Source organism: Harmonia axyridis, chromosome 1 (genome assembly GCF_914767665.1).
Source record: "Harmonia axyridis chromosome 1, icHarAxyr1.1, whole genome shotgun sequence".
Classification (NCBI taxonomy): domain Eukaryota; kingdom Metazoa; phylum Arthropoda; class Insecta; order Coleoptera; family Coccinellidae; genus Harmonia; species Harmonia axyridis.
Genome location: NC_059501.1, coordinates 86,858,168 through 86,874,787, shown reverse-complemented (window position 1 = coordinate 86,874,787; position 16,620 = coordinate 86,858,168). Strand labels below are relative to the sequence as shown.

The window sequence follows — 16,620 nt, the reverse complement described above, 5'->3', positions numbered from 1 at the left end:
CGGCATCTTAATCTCCTTAAATTATCTGCGAACAGTTATGGATCTTCCTCTTTACAATGTGAAATTTTTTAGGTCGAAGGTCATCAACAGACGCGAGATCACCCTCGCCAACTAAGGCCCTAAGTCCACTATCTACAGGTGGATCAAGCGGATTCTCTTCCCGTCGATCAAGCCAAGATGGTTTCCACCTAGAAGAACTGTCACCGGTACAACAACAACTCGTCGAGATCAACAACAGATACTCCCTCTTAGGCGTGAAAATAAACGACAGGCAATCTGAAATAGATTCCCTTTCCGAAGAGGTCAAGAAACACCTAGACAACCTGAAGACTTTGAGCTCGTTCCTTGACAGGGTGCAGAAGAAACTGCCGAAAGACACAATACCCAACACAAGAGACGAAGCCGACAAACTTAACAGACAGATCAAACAAGTCCTGGAAGAGATGTACGAAAAACAGTCGCTACTTGATTCAACCAAGAGTCAGATCAAGGATCTGCTACGTAGAAAACCGGGCGCTACCGGAAGTGACACACTGAACGACGAACTGGAAGACGTGGTGTCCCATTGGAAGAGCTTAAGCGATCACCTGAAGAACAAGATCAAGTTCATGGAGGACATGAAGGAGTTCCACGACACTCACGATTCCCTGTCGGCATGGCTCGGTGCCAAAGAAAGGATGCTGACTGTTTTAGGTCCAATCTCCAGCGATTCCCGTATGGTGCAGTCTCAAGTTCAGCAAGTCCAAGTACTCAGGGAAGAATTCAGATCGCAGCAACCACAACTGCAACACTTGATAGACGTCGGTGATTCTGTCTTAGCTTTCTTGGATATACGTTCGCCGGACGGTCAGAGAATTAACAATAAACTCGCCACAATACAGCAGAAATGGGCTGACCTGTTAGGTAGATTAGAAGAGAGGGCCGATTCTCTGGGAGCTGCAGCAGACACCAGCCGAGAATTCGACGCCCAGATGATCAGGCTTAGAGATGCCCTACAAGGAATCTCAGACAACTTAGATGAACTTCCACTCGATAAAGACCCTGAAGAACAACTCAGAAAGATCGAGAATCTGGAAAGACAACTGGAGGGACAAAGACCTCTACTGGCTGATCTGGAAGCAGCCGGTGCACATCTTTGTGATGTGTTGAGTGACCCGGCTTCTAGAGCCGATATTCAAGGAAAACTTGCCTCGATCAGCAGACAGTTCAACGCTCTGCAGAAGAAACTTGACCATAAGAAGGCTGAGCTCGAGGGTTCCCTTCGCGACGGAAGACAGTTTGAAGCTTCGTGTGCCAAAACGCTAGGATGGCTATCCGATGAACTGGGTTCTTTAACGGAGAGATTATTAATTTCAGCCGATCGCGGAGTGTTGGATCAACAGTTGGCACACCACGAACCAATCTATAGAGACGTTCTAGCCAGAGAACACGAAGTCATCATGCTTTTGAACAAAGGCCGCGATATTTTATCGCGCAGCAACAAAACAGACACAAGGCCTTTACAGAGAGAACTTGATAAGATCCAACAGCACTGGGATAAACTAAGAAAAGAAGCCGTAGACAGGCAAACTAGATTACAAACGTGCAAGGAACATTGTCGCAAGTATTACCGCACCCTTGAAAGTTTCCTCCCTTGGCTCCGACAAGCTGAGGACAAATTGGATAGTTTAAGACCGTCCTCCTTCCACAGGAAACACATAGAGAAACAACTCAAGGAATTGCAAGTTTTCCGCAATGAAGTCTGGAAGAAATCCGGAGAATACGAGAATACCAAGGTCCTAGGAGACACCTTCTTGTCTGCCTGCGACATCGACAAAGATATCGTCAAAAATGAGATCAACGACTTGAAAGAACGTTGGGATAAATTGAACAACGAGTTGATTCAACGTACCCAAGCTTTGGAAGATCAGTCCAGGAAATTGATTGATTTCAACGAGAACATGAGAGACTTCCAACATGGATTGGAAAGATGTGAAGATAAATTGGCGTCTCACGATGCATTAGGAGGTGCCGCCAAAGATCCCAAGCTATTGGATAGGATCAAGGCCTTGAGAGAAGAATCTAGTAAATTGAAGAAACCTCTGCAAGCTGTGCGACAGCAAGCCATCGACTTGGCTCATGAAGCATCCGAGAACGGAATCGACGGAACGCACTTACAAGAAGAAGTCGACGTTCTGAGCGAAAGACTCAGCGATCTTCAGGCTAAACTGGACGATCGTTGTCTGGAATTACAATCAGCCGCCACTGCCGTAACACAGTTCAACGACCAAGTGAAAGGCCTTTCCCACGACCTGGCCTCGTTAGAAAACGAGCTGGACGGTATGAAAGCGCCAGGCAGAGACGTTAAAACCGTCAACGGACAATTGAACGAAGTATCCGCTTTCGCCAAGAAGATCAACCGTGCCTCTGACGAAGTCAACGACGCTATCCACGCTGGTGACGTACTGGTCGACAATGGCTTCGCTCCCGACACCGCCCAGACTAGGGAACAGGTGGAGGGCTTGAAGAAACAGCTTGGCAAGCTCGACGACCGTACCAAGGGTAGAGAACAGGACCTTAACAACACCCTGAAGAAACTGGAGGACTTTTACGCGGCCAATGCTAACATCCTGAACAACATCGCCGACGCCTCCGATCAGTTGCGCAAGTTCAAACCTGTCGGTTCCGAGGTTGACAGCATCCGCGCTCAGCAACAGGACTTCAAGAACTTCCTCGGCAGGGTCGTGGAACCGCTTAGTAAGAACGTCGACACGTGGAACAAGTTTGGCCACGGTCTTATACAATCTGCGTCTCCAGGCGTTAGTACTGTAGTACTAGAGAAGGATCTCGAGAAGATGAACGAACAGTGGAATTCCCTCAAGGATAAGGTGAGTTTTGATTATTTTAATCCATGTAGACCAACTCTTTTTCATAATTTATTTCAAAATTCTCATCCCACTCTAATATTTCCAGATAAACGACAGAGAAAGAAAACTAGACGTCGCCCTACTCCAATCAGGCAAATTCCAAGAGGCTCTAGACGGTCTAGATAAATGGCTAACAGACACCGAAGACCTGGTGGCAAATCAAAAACCGCCATCTGCAGACTACAAGGTGGTCAAGGCGCAACTTCAAGAACAGAAGTTCCTGAAGAAGATGTTGTTGGATCGTCAACCGTCCATGTCCTCGTTATTCAGCATGGGCAACGATATCGCCAAGGAGGCCGATCCAGCCGAAAGGAAGGCCATAGAGAAACAACTAAAGAATCTGATGGGACGTTTCGACACACTTACCCAAGGCGCCCAACAACGAACTTTGGATCTTGAACAAGCCATGAAGGTCGCGAAAGAATTCCAAGACAAACTCGTACCACTACAAGAATGGTTGGATCGCAGCGAGAAGAAGATCAAAGACATGGAAATTATCCCAACTGACGAGGAAAAGATACAACAGAGGATAAGGGAGCATGACATCCTCCACGACGATATATTGAACAAGAAACCTGACTTCAGGGAACTCACCGACATCGCTTCAAACTTGATGTCTTTGGTAGGAGAAGACGAAGCTTCAATCCTTGCCGATAAGCTCCAAGAGGCAACAGACAGATACGGAAACCTAGTGGAAGCCAGTGAAAACATCGGTGAATTACTTACAGCCTCCCGTCAAGGGCTGCGCCATCTGGTACTCACCTACCAAGACCTGGCTGCCTGGATGGACTCCTTAGAACACCGTTTGAGACGTTACAAAGTACTTGCTGTTCACAAAGACAAGCTACTTGAACAGATGGACGACCTAACCGGCCTCTCCGAAGAACTTGCCGGCAGACAACAAGACGTCGACGGCACCGTTGACGCCGGCGTCGAACTCATGCGTCACATATCGTCTGACGAAGCTCTCCAACTCAAGGACAAACTTGACTCGCTGCAGAGGCGCTACAACGACCTCACATCTCGAGGCGCTGAACTGCTCAAACACGCTCAAGAGATGCTTCCTCTAGTGCAACAGTTCCACGACAATCACAACCGTCTGGTGGATTGGATGCAGAACGCCGAAGTCATCTTACAGTCCGCAGAACCGAATGAAGATGAGATCGCTCGCCTCGAATTCGATCTCCAAGAACTCAGACCAGTGCTGGAGCACCTCAACCTGGTTGGTCCCCAACTTTGCCAGGCCAGTCCTGGAGAGGGTGCGGCCACCATTGAAGGATTGGTTACCAGAGATAACAGGAGGTTCGACGCTATCGCTGAACAAATACAAAGAAGAGCAGAAAGGATACATCTTGGTAAACAGCGGGCCCTCGAGGTTACTAGCGACATCGATGAACTTCTCGAATGGTTCAGAGAGGTTGAGGGTCAGATAAAGGACGCTGAAAAACCGTCAGCTGAACCAGATTTAATAAGGGTACAATTGAAAGAACACAAAGCTCTGAACGACGATATCTCCAGCCAGAAGAGTCGTGTTCGTGACGTTCTGTCCACCGCCAAGAAGGTTCTAAGAGAAACACCACCTAACGAAGATATGTCATTGATAAGAGAAAAGATGGACGACCTCAGAGAAGCCATGGATACCGTGTCGGCTTTGAGCACCGACAGATTAGGAATCTTGGAACAAGCCCTGCCTTTAGCCGAACATTTCCACGACACCCACAACATGCTTGTTAACTGGTTGAACGACATGGAAGAACAGGTGGCCATGTTATCCATGCCGGCCTTGAGACCCGATTTGATAGCTCAACAACAGGATAGAAATGAGATGTTCATCCAGAGCATCAACGAGCACAAGCCTCTGGTGGACAAGCTCAACAAGACCGGAGAGGCGCTGGTCAGACTCTGCACCGAGGACGATGGCGCCAAGGTACAAGAACTCCTTGACAGCGACAACGATAGATACGCAGCTCTGAAGGCTGAGCTCAGGCAACGCCAACAAGCCCTCGAAGATGCCCTCCAGGAGAGCTCACAGTTCAGCGACAAGCTGGAAGGTATGCTGCGAGCCTTGTCTAACACTGCCGACCAGGTGAACAACTTAGAACCCATCTCTGCGCATCCTCCTAAGATCAGGGATCAAATCGAGGATAACGACAACCTTATGGGAGACTTAGACAAGAGAAAAGAGGCCTACGCTGCCGTTCAACGTGCTGCTGACGACGTCATCAACAAAGCGGCCAATAGGGCTGATCCAGCTATCAAAGAGATCAAGCGTAAACTAGACAAACTCAACAAACTATGGGACGACGTACAAAAAGCATCAAACAACCGTGGCAACTCCTTAGAAGAAACTTTGGCGGCTGCGCAACGCTTCTGGAAGGAGCTTCACGCCGTCATGTCGACCCTCAAAGAGATCGAGGATTCGTTGATAGGTCAAGAGCCGCCAGCGGTCGAACCTAAAGCCATACAAGAACAACAAGTGGCACTCCAAGAGATCAGGCAGGAGATTGACCAGACCAAGCCGGAAGTCGACCTTGTCAGAAACTCAGGTCAGAAGTTGATGAAGTTGTGTGGTGAACCAGACAAACCTGAGGTCAAGAAACACATCGAAGATCTCGACCACGCGTGGGATAACATCACGGCTCTGTACGCCAAACGTGAGGAGAACTTGATCGACGCCATGGAGAAGGCTATGGAGTTCCACGAGACTCTGGACAACCTTCTGGAGTTCTTGGAGAAGGCGGAGAACAAGTTCGCTAAGATGGGTCCCCTTGGGGCTGATATCGAGGCTGTTAAGAAGCAGATCAGCCAGCTCAAGGACTTCAAATCTGAAGTCGATCCTCATATGGTTAAAGTCGAGGCTCTTAACAGGTCAGTACTTGGTTTTTACGGTATTAATGTCCTTGCAAATGATAACCAAACTTTTTCTCGAATCATCTAAACATTGAAGGGTTGTTCAATGAGTGATGTGAGTTTCTGACTTTTTCAAAACAGTAATTCTTTAAGATAACTGATAAAACCAAACAAATTGAGAGAATATAAATTGGAAGACCCATTATTTTCAGAGATTATTCATTCTTTATCATCATCAGTTACTAACCTCATTCCATCCTTAAGTAATATTATATTTATTCAAAACAGATTGTCAAAATTGAGGATTTCTTGAGAGAATCATAAAATATTGTTTTACTTGTAAAAAACAACTTAGAAATTACAAGTTTGGTTATTTTCAATACGATCTTTTTAGTATCATTTCATTTTGTATATATTAAGTGAACTGATAATTGTTGAACACATTATTAACAATTTATTTTTTTATTATGTGTCATCGGACAACAGGAGTCTTATAAGGCAAGATTTTTTTCGTATTGTGGGGTGCAATGCCTATGTGATAACGCAAAAAAAAATGAAGCATGCTGATATTGTTATTTTTTTTCAGAGCATGAGACATCTCGAAAGATCTGATTTGATCATTGAGTTTTTTGTGTTTTCGGATTTATCAACAAATTTTTTAATATTAATTGCTGCGCTTTTTCCATTCCATAGAGGAATCCGTATCAATGTGTCAGTTGAACTTAATGATTGTTTTCCGATATGGATTTTTCTACGGATTGATTTTGGGGCTTTCATGAATGTGCAATCCAAATTATGATCGCATTAAGATTTGTGCTTTACAGCTTTAGCGTTGCTTAACTGGAAGTCACCAAGTAAAAGAAATTTTTCTAAATTTTCCTGGATTTTTTTAGGCAAGCTCAAGAACTGACCGAAAGAACTTCAGCAGATCAAGCGGCAGCAATTAAAGTACCTCTAACAGCAGTCAACAAGCGCTGGGATGATCTACTCAGAGGTATTGTCGAAAGACAAAGGCAGTTGGAGAACGCCCTACTTAGATTGGGACAGTTCCAACACGCACTTAACGAACTGCTCATATGGATCAAGAAGACAGACAACACCCTGGACGAGTTGAAACCAGTTGCTGGAGATGCCCAAATTTTGGAGATCGAACTTGCCAAGTTGAAGGTATTGATAAACGACATACAGGCCCATCAGACCAGTATCGACACCTTAAACGACGCTGGACGTCAAATTATAGAGAGTGGGGAAGGTAAGTCGATATTCTTTCGCGATATTTCTTCATTACCATCTTTACAGCCAGATAATATGAATGAAACTTTCCTTTCAGATGAAGCCTCTGCCACTCAAGACAAACTGAACACCCTCAACACTGAATGGAAAGCCCTGATGCGTAAAGCAGCAGACAGGCAAAGAGAACTTGAAGACGCTCTGACCGACGCTCAGAGGTTCAACGCAGAAATACAAGACCTTTTGGCATGGCTCGGTGACGTTGATAGTATAATCGCCGCCAGCAAACCAGTTGGAGGCTTACCTGAAACTGCCACCGAACAACTGGAGCGTTTCATGGAAATCTACAACGAAATAGAAGAAAACAGACCAAAGGTCGAAACAGTTTTGGCTCAGGGTCAAGAATACCTGAAGAGAGGCACCAATACGGCGTCCAACCTCCAACACAACTTGAGGACGTTGAAACAACGTTGGGATTCGGTAACAGCCAGGGCGAACGACAAAAAGATCAAACTAGAAATAGCCTTGAAGGAAGCCACCGAGTTCCACGAAGCATTACAGAACTTCGTGAACTGGCTGACGAACGCGGAGAAGATTCTTACCAACTTGAAACCCGTCTCTCGAGTTCTGGAAACTATCCAACAGCAAATCGAGGAACACAAGGTGTTCCAGAAAGACGTCGCTGCTCACCGTGAGATAATGCTACAGCTTGACAAGAAGGGAACCCATTTGAAATACTTCAGCCAGAAACAAGATGTTATACTGATCAAGAATCTCCTGATCAGCGTCCAGCATCGCTGGGAACGAGTGGCCTCCAAATCTGGAGAAAGAACACGAGCTTTGGATCTCGGTTATAAAGAGGCCAGGGAGTTCCACGACTCCTGGAAGAGCCTGATGAACTGGCTCGAAGACACCGAGCAAAACCTGGACAAACTTCTCAGCACTCCTGTGGGCAACGAGCCTGAACAGATCAAGTTGAAGATCGCCAAACACCATGAGTTCCAAAGGCTGTTGTCTGGTAAACAAGCCACATACGATAACGTCATGAAGAGTGGAAAATCCTTGAAAGATAAAGCACCTAAGAACGACGAACCTATACTCAAAAACATGTTGATCGAGCTCAAGACCAAGTGGACGAGTGTATGTAACAAGAGTGTGGACAGACAAAGAAAACTGGAAGAGGCCCTGCTTTACTCAGGTCAATTCAAGGATGCACTTGCAGCCTTGCTACAGTGGCTGAAGAAAGTGGAGAGGGAACTGTCGGAAGACATCCCAGTCCATGGAGACCTGGATACGGTGAACCATCTGGTCGAACAACACAGACTGTTCGAGAAAGAGCTAGAGAGGAGAAACGAACAGATGGACTCTGTAATGAAAACCGGTCAAGAGCTGGAGAAGAAGGCAAATAAAGACGATGCCAATCAACTCAGAGACCAACTGTTAGAACTCAACAAACTGTGGGATAACGTGTCTCAGCTGACTCATAGAAAATCTGATAAGCTCAGGGAAGCCTTGAGAGAAGCCGAGAAACTACACATGGCTGTTAACATGCTCCTCGACTGGCTTTCCGAAGCTGAGAGGAAGCTGAGATTCATGGGTAACATTCCAGAAGACGAGGCTGCTGCTCTAGAACAACTGCAGACCCTCGAAGACTTCAGAGCTCAACTGGCCGAGAAAGAAGTGGATAAAGATCACACTCTAGAATTGGCTCACAACGTATTGGCCAAGTCCCATCCTGACAGCATCAATGTGATCAAGAACTGGATCAAAGTGATACAGACGAGATGGGAGGAGGTGTCGCAATGGGCCCAGCAGAGATACCAAAGGTTAGCTGGTCACATGCAGACTCTAAAGAGTCTCGACGACAGTTTGGAAGAGCTCATCCAGTGGCTGTTGGGACTTGAGAACACTCTGATCGCTCTTAAGCGCGAAGAGCTTCCTCAAGATATTCCGGCCACGGAAAAACTCATCGCCGACCACAAAGAATTCATGGAGAACACACAGAGAAGACAGATCGAGGTCGATAGGATTTGCAAAGCTAAGCAGGTAAAAGCTACGCAGGCTACGAAGGACGTCAAGAAGTTTGCCAAAGGAAAAGGAGCACTGTAAGTCATATTTCTGTTCTCTCGATTAACTTTCCGAAGCTGTTTTGATTATTTTGTTTTTATTTTGTGTAGTACCATTCACTAAACTTTTTTTTTTAGTTTTTTTTTATTTTATTTTTGTTATGCATGTTTTTGTTTTGCTCTTCAGGCGTGGATCACAGCATGATATTCGCGAACCTGATAATTACGGCACTCTTGGGCACAAACAAAGGTAGGTTGTACATGTCTTAGCGCACCACCTAACGTTCATTCGTTTATGTATTGTTGGAATACCATATGTGATCGTTTACATTCTCATTTCAGCTTCAAGGGATCCAAAGACTTCCTAGCACACAGAGGAAGGTTAGCAAATTTAATTCCATATGTTGCATGACCGTATTAACCATTTTATCTGATGAACCTTGAAAGAATGTTATAATGCGCCTAGTGCTATTGAGTATAGTTTTAGTGCTAGTGCTATTGAGTTTATTTTAATGTGCACTAATATAAAACTGCCTTATTATTCGGTCATTAGCTCACATTAGTTCACAAAAATGGAAATATAGCTCGCTTCAAGTGACTTAATATTTTTTCTTTTATATTTATTTATCCTTGTTATTTCTATCGTATTATTCAATCTAAAATTTTTGCCAACTTTATTTGTTTCGATAACTCTTGAGTAGGTATTGTTATAGTTATTGCACTTCATTGAATGAATTACAAGCACAAAATTTGATTCAAGGTCTCATCGTTAGTCCAAAAATTTGGGTGATGGTTTTATTTATGTTTAAAGTGATTTATTTATTGAACCATAAGCTAGATTAGTAATGTGGTGTTTGCATGTGCTTTGTCAACAGCCGGTCCAGTCCTGGTCGTGAACTAAGTCCAGATCCACAGTATCCACACTATGGACCTAGATTCTTACCTGGAAGGTACATATTATTTCATTCATCCACACTGAATCACTGAACTTTTTGATGCTTCACTCTTGAAATCTCAATACAAGAAAAGAGCGTCAAGGGTTTTAAGATTTGTAACGAATGGTTTTGGATTATTTTTTATTTTTTGCATGCCAAGTCCAATCCTTCATCATTTAGCTTGGAGGATAATACAAAAGTAAATCGAAAAATTCAAAACTATTGGCAAGGATCGTTCAACAGGAATGTTTGAGTATGTTATGTGACGTTAGATTTCTTTTAACTGTTTTACTTGTGATTGAACAATCCAAAACAAATTTGACACATGTCACTCTGAAACTACGCCCGACATAACCTAACAAACATCGAGCGTTCCAATTGAAAGATTCTTCAGGTGTTGTCAAACCGAATGAAACCAAATTTATCTTTAGCGAGCCCGAGTTCAAATCTGCCAGAGTCAAGTTCTTGTACGACAAATGGAGGCACGTATGGATGCTATCTTGGGAAAGGCAAAGAGAACTATACGAACATCTTGCCTATCTTAAGGAGAAAGAGAAGGCTGACAACTTCTCGTGGGACGACTGGAGAAAGAGGTTCTTGAAGTTCATGAACTATAAGAAGTCCAGGTTGACCGATTTGTTCAGGAAGATGGACAAGGATAACAACGAACTCATCCCCAGGGATGAGTTCATCGAAGGCATCATCAAAACCAGTAAGTCAACAATGCCTAATTCGGTGGAAATAAGATTTAAATTACAACTAGCAAGTTTATTCTGTAACAGTTTTTTAACTATTTAAAATCTTCACTGGATAGGATTAAATATAGTCTATAACATTCACAAATGGTGGTTCTTTCAACTAAAGAAAGAATTCTGAGCATACTTCCAACAGTTCCTGAGATTAGCGCAGACATACAAACAAATTCTTAACCAGGATTGTTTTTTTGATCCGTGTATTCTCTTTTTCAGAGTTCGACACGTCCAGACTAGAAATGAAGCACGTCGCAGACATGTTCGATCTTGACAACAGAGGTTTCATCGATTGGAAAAAATTCATAGCTGCCCTCCGACCAGATTGGGAAGAAAAAGCTCCCAACGATTCTCAGAAGATCCACGATGAGGTCAAACGGTTGGTCATGCTGTGTACCTGTCGACAAAAGTTCAGGGTGTTCCAAGTCGGTGAAGGAAAATACAGGGTGAGCATTTGTTACGTTCAATTGAGTTTGGAAGCTCTCCGAAACTTTAGTTTAAACTGAATTCAACACTTTAATTTGCTTTTCAGTTCGGTGATAGTCAAAAATTGAGACTTGTCAGAATCTTAAGAAGCACAGTCATGGTTAGAGTAGGAGGAGGTTGGGTAGCATTAGATGAATTTTTAGTGAAAAATGATCCATGCAGAGGTAAGTTTCCTTCTACAACAATACTTCTTATATTACTCTTGTATGAATGAATAATTATTCAAAGATTTTTAGACATGCAAATTCCAAAATTGAATAACTATTGATTCAGTCCATATTATAGAAAAATGTCAACTCAAATGATAATATAAAATTCAAAGAGAAATCATGCAGTAAACGAAAAGTTTCACAAGGTTTATTCCTTGATGCATATTGTGACCAACTGAACCTCCTAATAATTTTTAATCGAAGAATTTACTGACTATATTAACTGTGTCTCCTGAGGAATTAAACCAAGCCATAATTATTGCCAGCTTAATATTTTAGCTTTTATCATATTAAAACTCTCTATCTCATGTTTAAACTCCATTCGCTCAAAGTAAAAATGCTAATTCATATCACTGTACCCATAATAATTTAATCTATGGTGTTTACACCAAAACACTATCATGATTGGTGTTTTGGTGTATACCTTGAAAGATTGCTGATATTCCAAAGCATTAATAATATTTTTTACTTTACCTTTTTCCTTATCTCTTCTCCTCTCATCGTTCAATTTTTAATTTCGATAATTTGCGCTTTTATTGTTCGATGTGTTCACCTTAATCTTTTGACCACCTGTACATAAATGTTTATACGTCGAAAGTTATGCTAGTATTGCCACTACCTCACCCTGATAAACCTGAAGAGCACGAACCCTGGTGTCCTCTTGGTAAGATGAAGCATGTTGGAAATAGTGATTTTTTCGGCGATGTACATAAAAAAAATTACTTACTAATCTGGAGGTTTTTCTTCTGAAAATACACTTTCTATTACTAAAAATGTTTATTTTAGGGTTGGTATGTCTTATTGGAAAAGCTGGTAAAAGTTTTCATATTCTAAAGTTATTCGTTCTTAACCATATTCAAATTGAAGAAAGCTGTATAAATTATTGCTTGCAAGAACCTAAGTGTAAATGTTTGTCAGCTGTCAATTACAGACGTTCCAACTCTTAAAATGAATTTATTATTTAGGAAGCGTATTTTTGAAGATAGCACTCACTTCACTTTGTATATAGCGTAGTAAAATCAAATTTGGGCAATCCAAACGTTTACTAAAACTGGAAAAATCACCATTGGTATAATGGTTGTGGTGTACTAATAAACAATTTCATTTCTGCATGATAGTAACATCTGATTTGTAGGCCATTCTATGCACTTTTTAGTTTATTTTATTATTTTATTTAGAGAGATACTTTTGTTCTTATTTTGAGTTTGAGTATTCTGCGGACATAGTGTTTCTGCATTAGAAATAATCTTACTACGAAGAAGAGTCTTTGAAGGAAGCGTTTTTACGTTTTGTGTAAATGATGACCATATGTGACATCGGATTTGTCAAGATTCATTAGAAAAGTACTCTTGCAGAGTAAGTACAGACTACGAGAAATGACTACAATATTATACTATCAAAGAAGTTATAACTTTTTGTTGGTAGAGAGCATTAATTCATATTTTCGCGAGCTGAGTGTGAAAATAGCAGATATCATGGTTGATGTGCCGTCTTCTGTTGACGGTTCGAAGTTTTTTCAGACTTTTCACTACCTTCTAGTACCTAGAAATTCACCAACCTGTAAATAATCTCCTTTGTTTTAAATAATTTACTTTTTTTCAACCATCACACATTGTCTTTTTCTTATTCTTCCAGAAGACATTGAAAAATATAATGATTTTCGTACCTCTGAACATAGAATAGCAAAAACTTCTTCTTCGTGGTAAGATCCTGTCGCCGCATTTTTATTTTATACATGGTACGAATATTTAGTTTTAATGCTTTTTTGTTTGTTTTTTTTTATCTTCCTCTCACCTCCTCGATCTCCCGCAATCCTCTACGACACGTTCATCTCATCTTCCTACACCGCCCACCACTTGTCCACGACCACAGCTAAGGGACGCACAAACATAGAACTACGAGAACAGTTCATCTTGGCAGACGGTGTCTCCCAGACAATGACCGCGTTTAAGCCGAGGACACCCGGCTCTGGCTCCTCTGCATCATCACTGCGCACCCCTCAAGGGCCAATCACGAAGGTATTGCACCCACAGAGCTCGCACCGCCATCTCTAGGACATGTCTCTTGACTTGCGCCACTATTCCTTCGAAATTATCTGATCCGCTGCTACGGTTTCTACGGTTCTGCCGGATCGACAGAACTACCGGTTCAAATGTTCTACCGGATCAGTGGAACTACCGGTTCAAATGATCTACCGGATCAGTGGAACTACCGGTTCAAATGATCTACCGGATCAGTGGAACTACCGGTTCAAATGATCTACCGGTTCAAATGCTCTACCGGTTCTAATAAACTATGGTTTATTAAGATCTTTCGGTTGTATGGTTTTATTGGTAATGTAGATCTAACAATTCTTTAGATGTGTGTTTACTACTTCTGAGGAATTATATATAGTGTCAATTTTTCATTTCTATTTCAAATTCGAGCCGAAATAGGAGGTAAAGCAGCAGGGGTAAACAAAAAGTGGTATTTCTGCTTGTCACCAAGAATAATTAGATATTTTATCAGAAGAAACACATTCTGTCGAATGGCCTTTTGATTTTAAAGGAATCGCCCGGAAATTTGAACAAATAAATAATTTTGGTGATTTATTTTCTAAAATGTTCAAGTGTTCTGTTAAAATGAGCAATTTTATCATTTTTTTCTTGAAAATCTGCGCTAGAGGTTTCCATTCAAAATTCAAGATTTCAATGTACCAATTGAAGCGTCTAATCTATTTTCAACCTTTTGTTTTTTTGTATCCCTTAGAAGACAAAATTTGCCTCTTAGCGCTTCCCCAAGTGATCCATAACCAAGAAAACCTATTGAAAACACATACTGTAACTAACTAGAAATGCACACCCCTATTGAGCACACAAATTCTAAATTGATGCAAACTAGTTATTCTTCTTTATTCATAGTTTATTTTTTTATATTTGCTTCTTGTTGGAATATAAAAAAAGCATTTCAACAGACATGTCCAGCCGAGATGCATTTTATTATGTTAAATGGTTACTGTGTTATCAAAGCATGATCTCTACATTTCTTCCTTACTTGTAAGTTGTTCTCCCATACATTGTAAATCTCTTACCTCACAAGGTATGTGACGAAGACATCACACACCTTTTTTTTAGCACTTGTTCGGTGACGAATGTAGATATTATAGCTTGTGTATGTAGTTTAGAGTAAGTATACAATCCTATGCATGCCTTCATTTAATTCTTTTTCCAATCGAAGTACGGTAAGGTAAGGTAGGTAAAAAATATTCGACGTTCTTGATTACACCGGATATAAATATAAGCCTCAGGAGATTCAGGTGTTCAGTGACTTTCATCGTTATTTACTGGATGTTGGACAGTTTTTCCAAATGTTTTTTTTTTGTGTCTAATTGGTACCTGGAATTTTTCTCGATCTTAGGAGATTGTTTTAGTACTTTTCGTAATTAGTTGGCACATGCTTTTACTTCTACAGACACACAACTTTCTCGATATTTATTTTTCAATGATATCTTCACTTTTTTTGATAGATTGAAGATGTCATCGGAATTACCACTTCAAGTAACGATTAATGAAGATCCTGTATCATGTTGATGGTCATTAGTAGTTACTGTTTTCTTGAAAAATGTTGACAATTGTTATTGATGTACATTAGCTTGAATTTTATGTGGTTCATTTTTTTTTTATTAATTTTTTATGACACATAATTTTTGAACTTTGTACATATATTAGGTAGCCGATTCGTGTGGATATCGTGAATGTGTTTTTGAGTGGAGAATTCGGGTTTTTCGAAATTTAGGATCCCTCAAGATCTATCTTGAGATTTTGGAAGAAACCATTTCTTGAAAGGTCTTTCAATGGAGACATAGCAAAATTGCAAATGCTTTAACTTCTTATGCTTATCACTGTATCAATCATTATACCTGCTTTATAATTTCAACAGCAATGTTGAAAATAAATCTAAGATCATGATAGTCTTCACATGATTGATCGTTGTTGCGACATGAGAAGACATTTTCAAGTTGAAATGTCATGATACCAAAAATATTCATAATTTCATATCAAAGAATTTTTGAGTCTTTGGGCACAGATAATATATTACCTCACAAGAGACATGGCCGCTATAAGATTAAACGATTATAAATTAGAATTGAATCACAAAATGTAAGCTTTCTATCCTTTGAACAATATTGCTGTAAAACTTCAGTTGCATTTTGACTGGGTCTCGTGTTTCATTGAATTATTGGTCACCCAGATAAATCTGATAACAGCAACAGATGTAAAAAAAGAAGAAATGTTTTCCCAACTAGACAGATAGTATGTCAAAGACATGGTCACCATAACCTAACAAATTTCTGACGTCTGTATTGAAGCCCCTCCAAATAAAATGTGTTTTGAGATTGAAATTTTGTTCAAAACAAATAAGTGTACTCTTTTTTTTTGGAACAACTGAATTATTATTTTATTTTTTTTTTTTATTGAGCTGTCAATCTGACACATAACCTCAGACGATTCGCGATATCCACATAATCATAGAAAAGCAAAATTCTATTCTATGTGTGTGTGTGAAAAACACCAAATTTATTTTATACACCGTCCTATCGACATTTGCTGTTATATTTTGGCATGTGCCCTTCTCAGCGCACGAACACATGGCGGAGCTGATGCCTATATTTGAGCAGCTTCGCGCTAAAGGAGAGATAGGCAATGCATATCCTTTGCATGTGGGTTCCACAGCTGGCCCCACGCTACACTGGACACAGGCCAATAATCCAAACTCTTTTCATTGGGTAATACACTCTTTCGTTTCTATGTGTGGTTTTACACAGGTTTGGGCTATTTTTGTTGTTTGTTTGATTGTTGTCTTTTTTTTTAGTATTTCGAGACGTAGTTTTAGATAGTGAGACAGGAGAAACTGTTGGTTTTGGTGCGACGTTGTCCATCAACATCGAAAGTATTTTTCTTATTTGTTACTTCAATATTTATACAGGGTGATTCACCGGGATGGCCTATTAGACGTTTATGGAAAACTAATCATAATTTTGAGCTGAAAATTTGTATATCGGGGTTTGAGACAATGATCTTTCTGCCTAAAATATTTTCAGATCTCTACAACTTCCGGTTATACCGGAAACAGACTTCTACTTCCTTATTTCAAATGACACACCTAGTATATTATTGCATCATTAGATAGCTTTTTTGATGATAATTTCG

The 16,620-nt window shown here is 41.0% G+C and overlaps 1 protein-coding gene across 40 annotated transcripts in view; it reads left to right on the top strand.

Annotated features, from left to right (window-relative positions):
• The window catches only part of LOC123678678 (dystonin), a 257,561-nt gene that overhangs the window by 230,588 nt on the left and 10,353 nt on the right, over window positions 1-16,620 (top strand). For 17 of the 40 annotated variants that reach the window (XM_045615892.1, XM_045615854.1, XM_045615871.1 and 14 more), the window contains 12 exons: window positions 73-2,867; window positions 2,953-5,774; window positions 6,243-6,254; window positions 6,650-7,008; window positions 7,087-9,091; window positions 9,240-9,302; window positions 9,395-9,433; window positions 9,928-10,002; window positions 10,419-10,699; window positions 10,956-11,182; window positions 11,269-11,386; window positions 16,048-16,196. In XM_045615892.1, the coding sequence (XP_045471848.1) occupies window positions 73-2,867; window positions 2,953-5,774; window positions 6,243-6,254; window positions 6,650-7,008; window positions 7,087-9,091; window positions 9,240-9,302; window positions 9,395-9,433; window positions 9,928-10,002; window positions 10,419-10,699; window positions 10,956-11,182; window positions 11,269-11,386; window positions 16,048-16,196 (8,945 nt within the window). Of the gene's footprint in view, window positions 1-72; window positions 2,868-2,952; window positions 5,775-6,242; window positions 6,255-6,649; window positions 7,009-7,086; window positions 9,092-9,239; window positions 9,303-9,394; window positions 9,434-9,927; window positions 10,003-10,418; window positions 10,700-10,955; window positions 11,183-11,268; window positions 11,387-13,303; window positions 13,450-16,047; window positions 16,197-16,620 lie in introns of all 40 variants that reach the window. The other 23 variants (XM_045615978.1, XM_045615951.1, XM_045615825.1 and 20 more) reach the window with 17 other exon arrangements.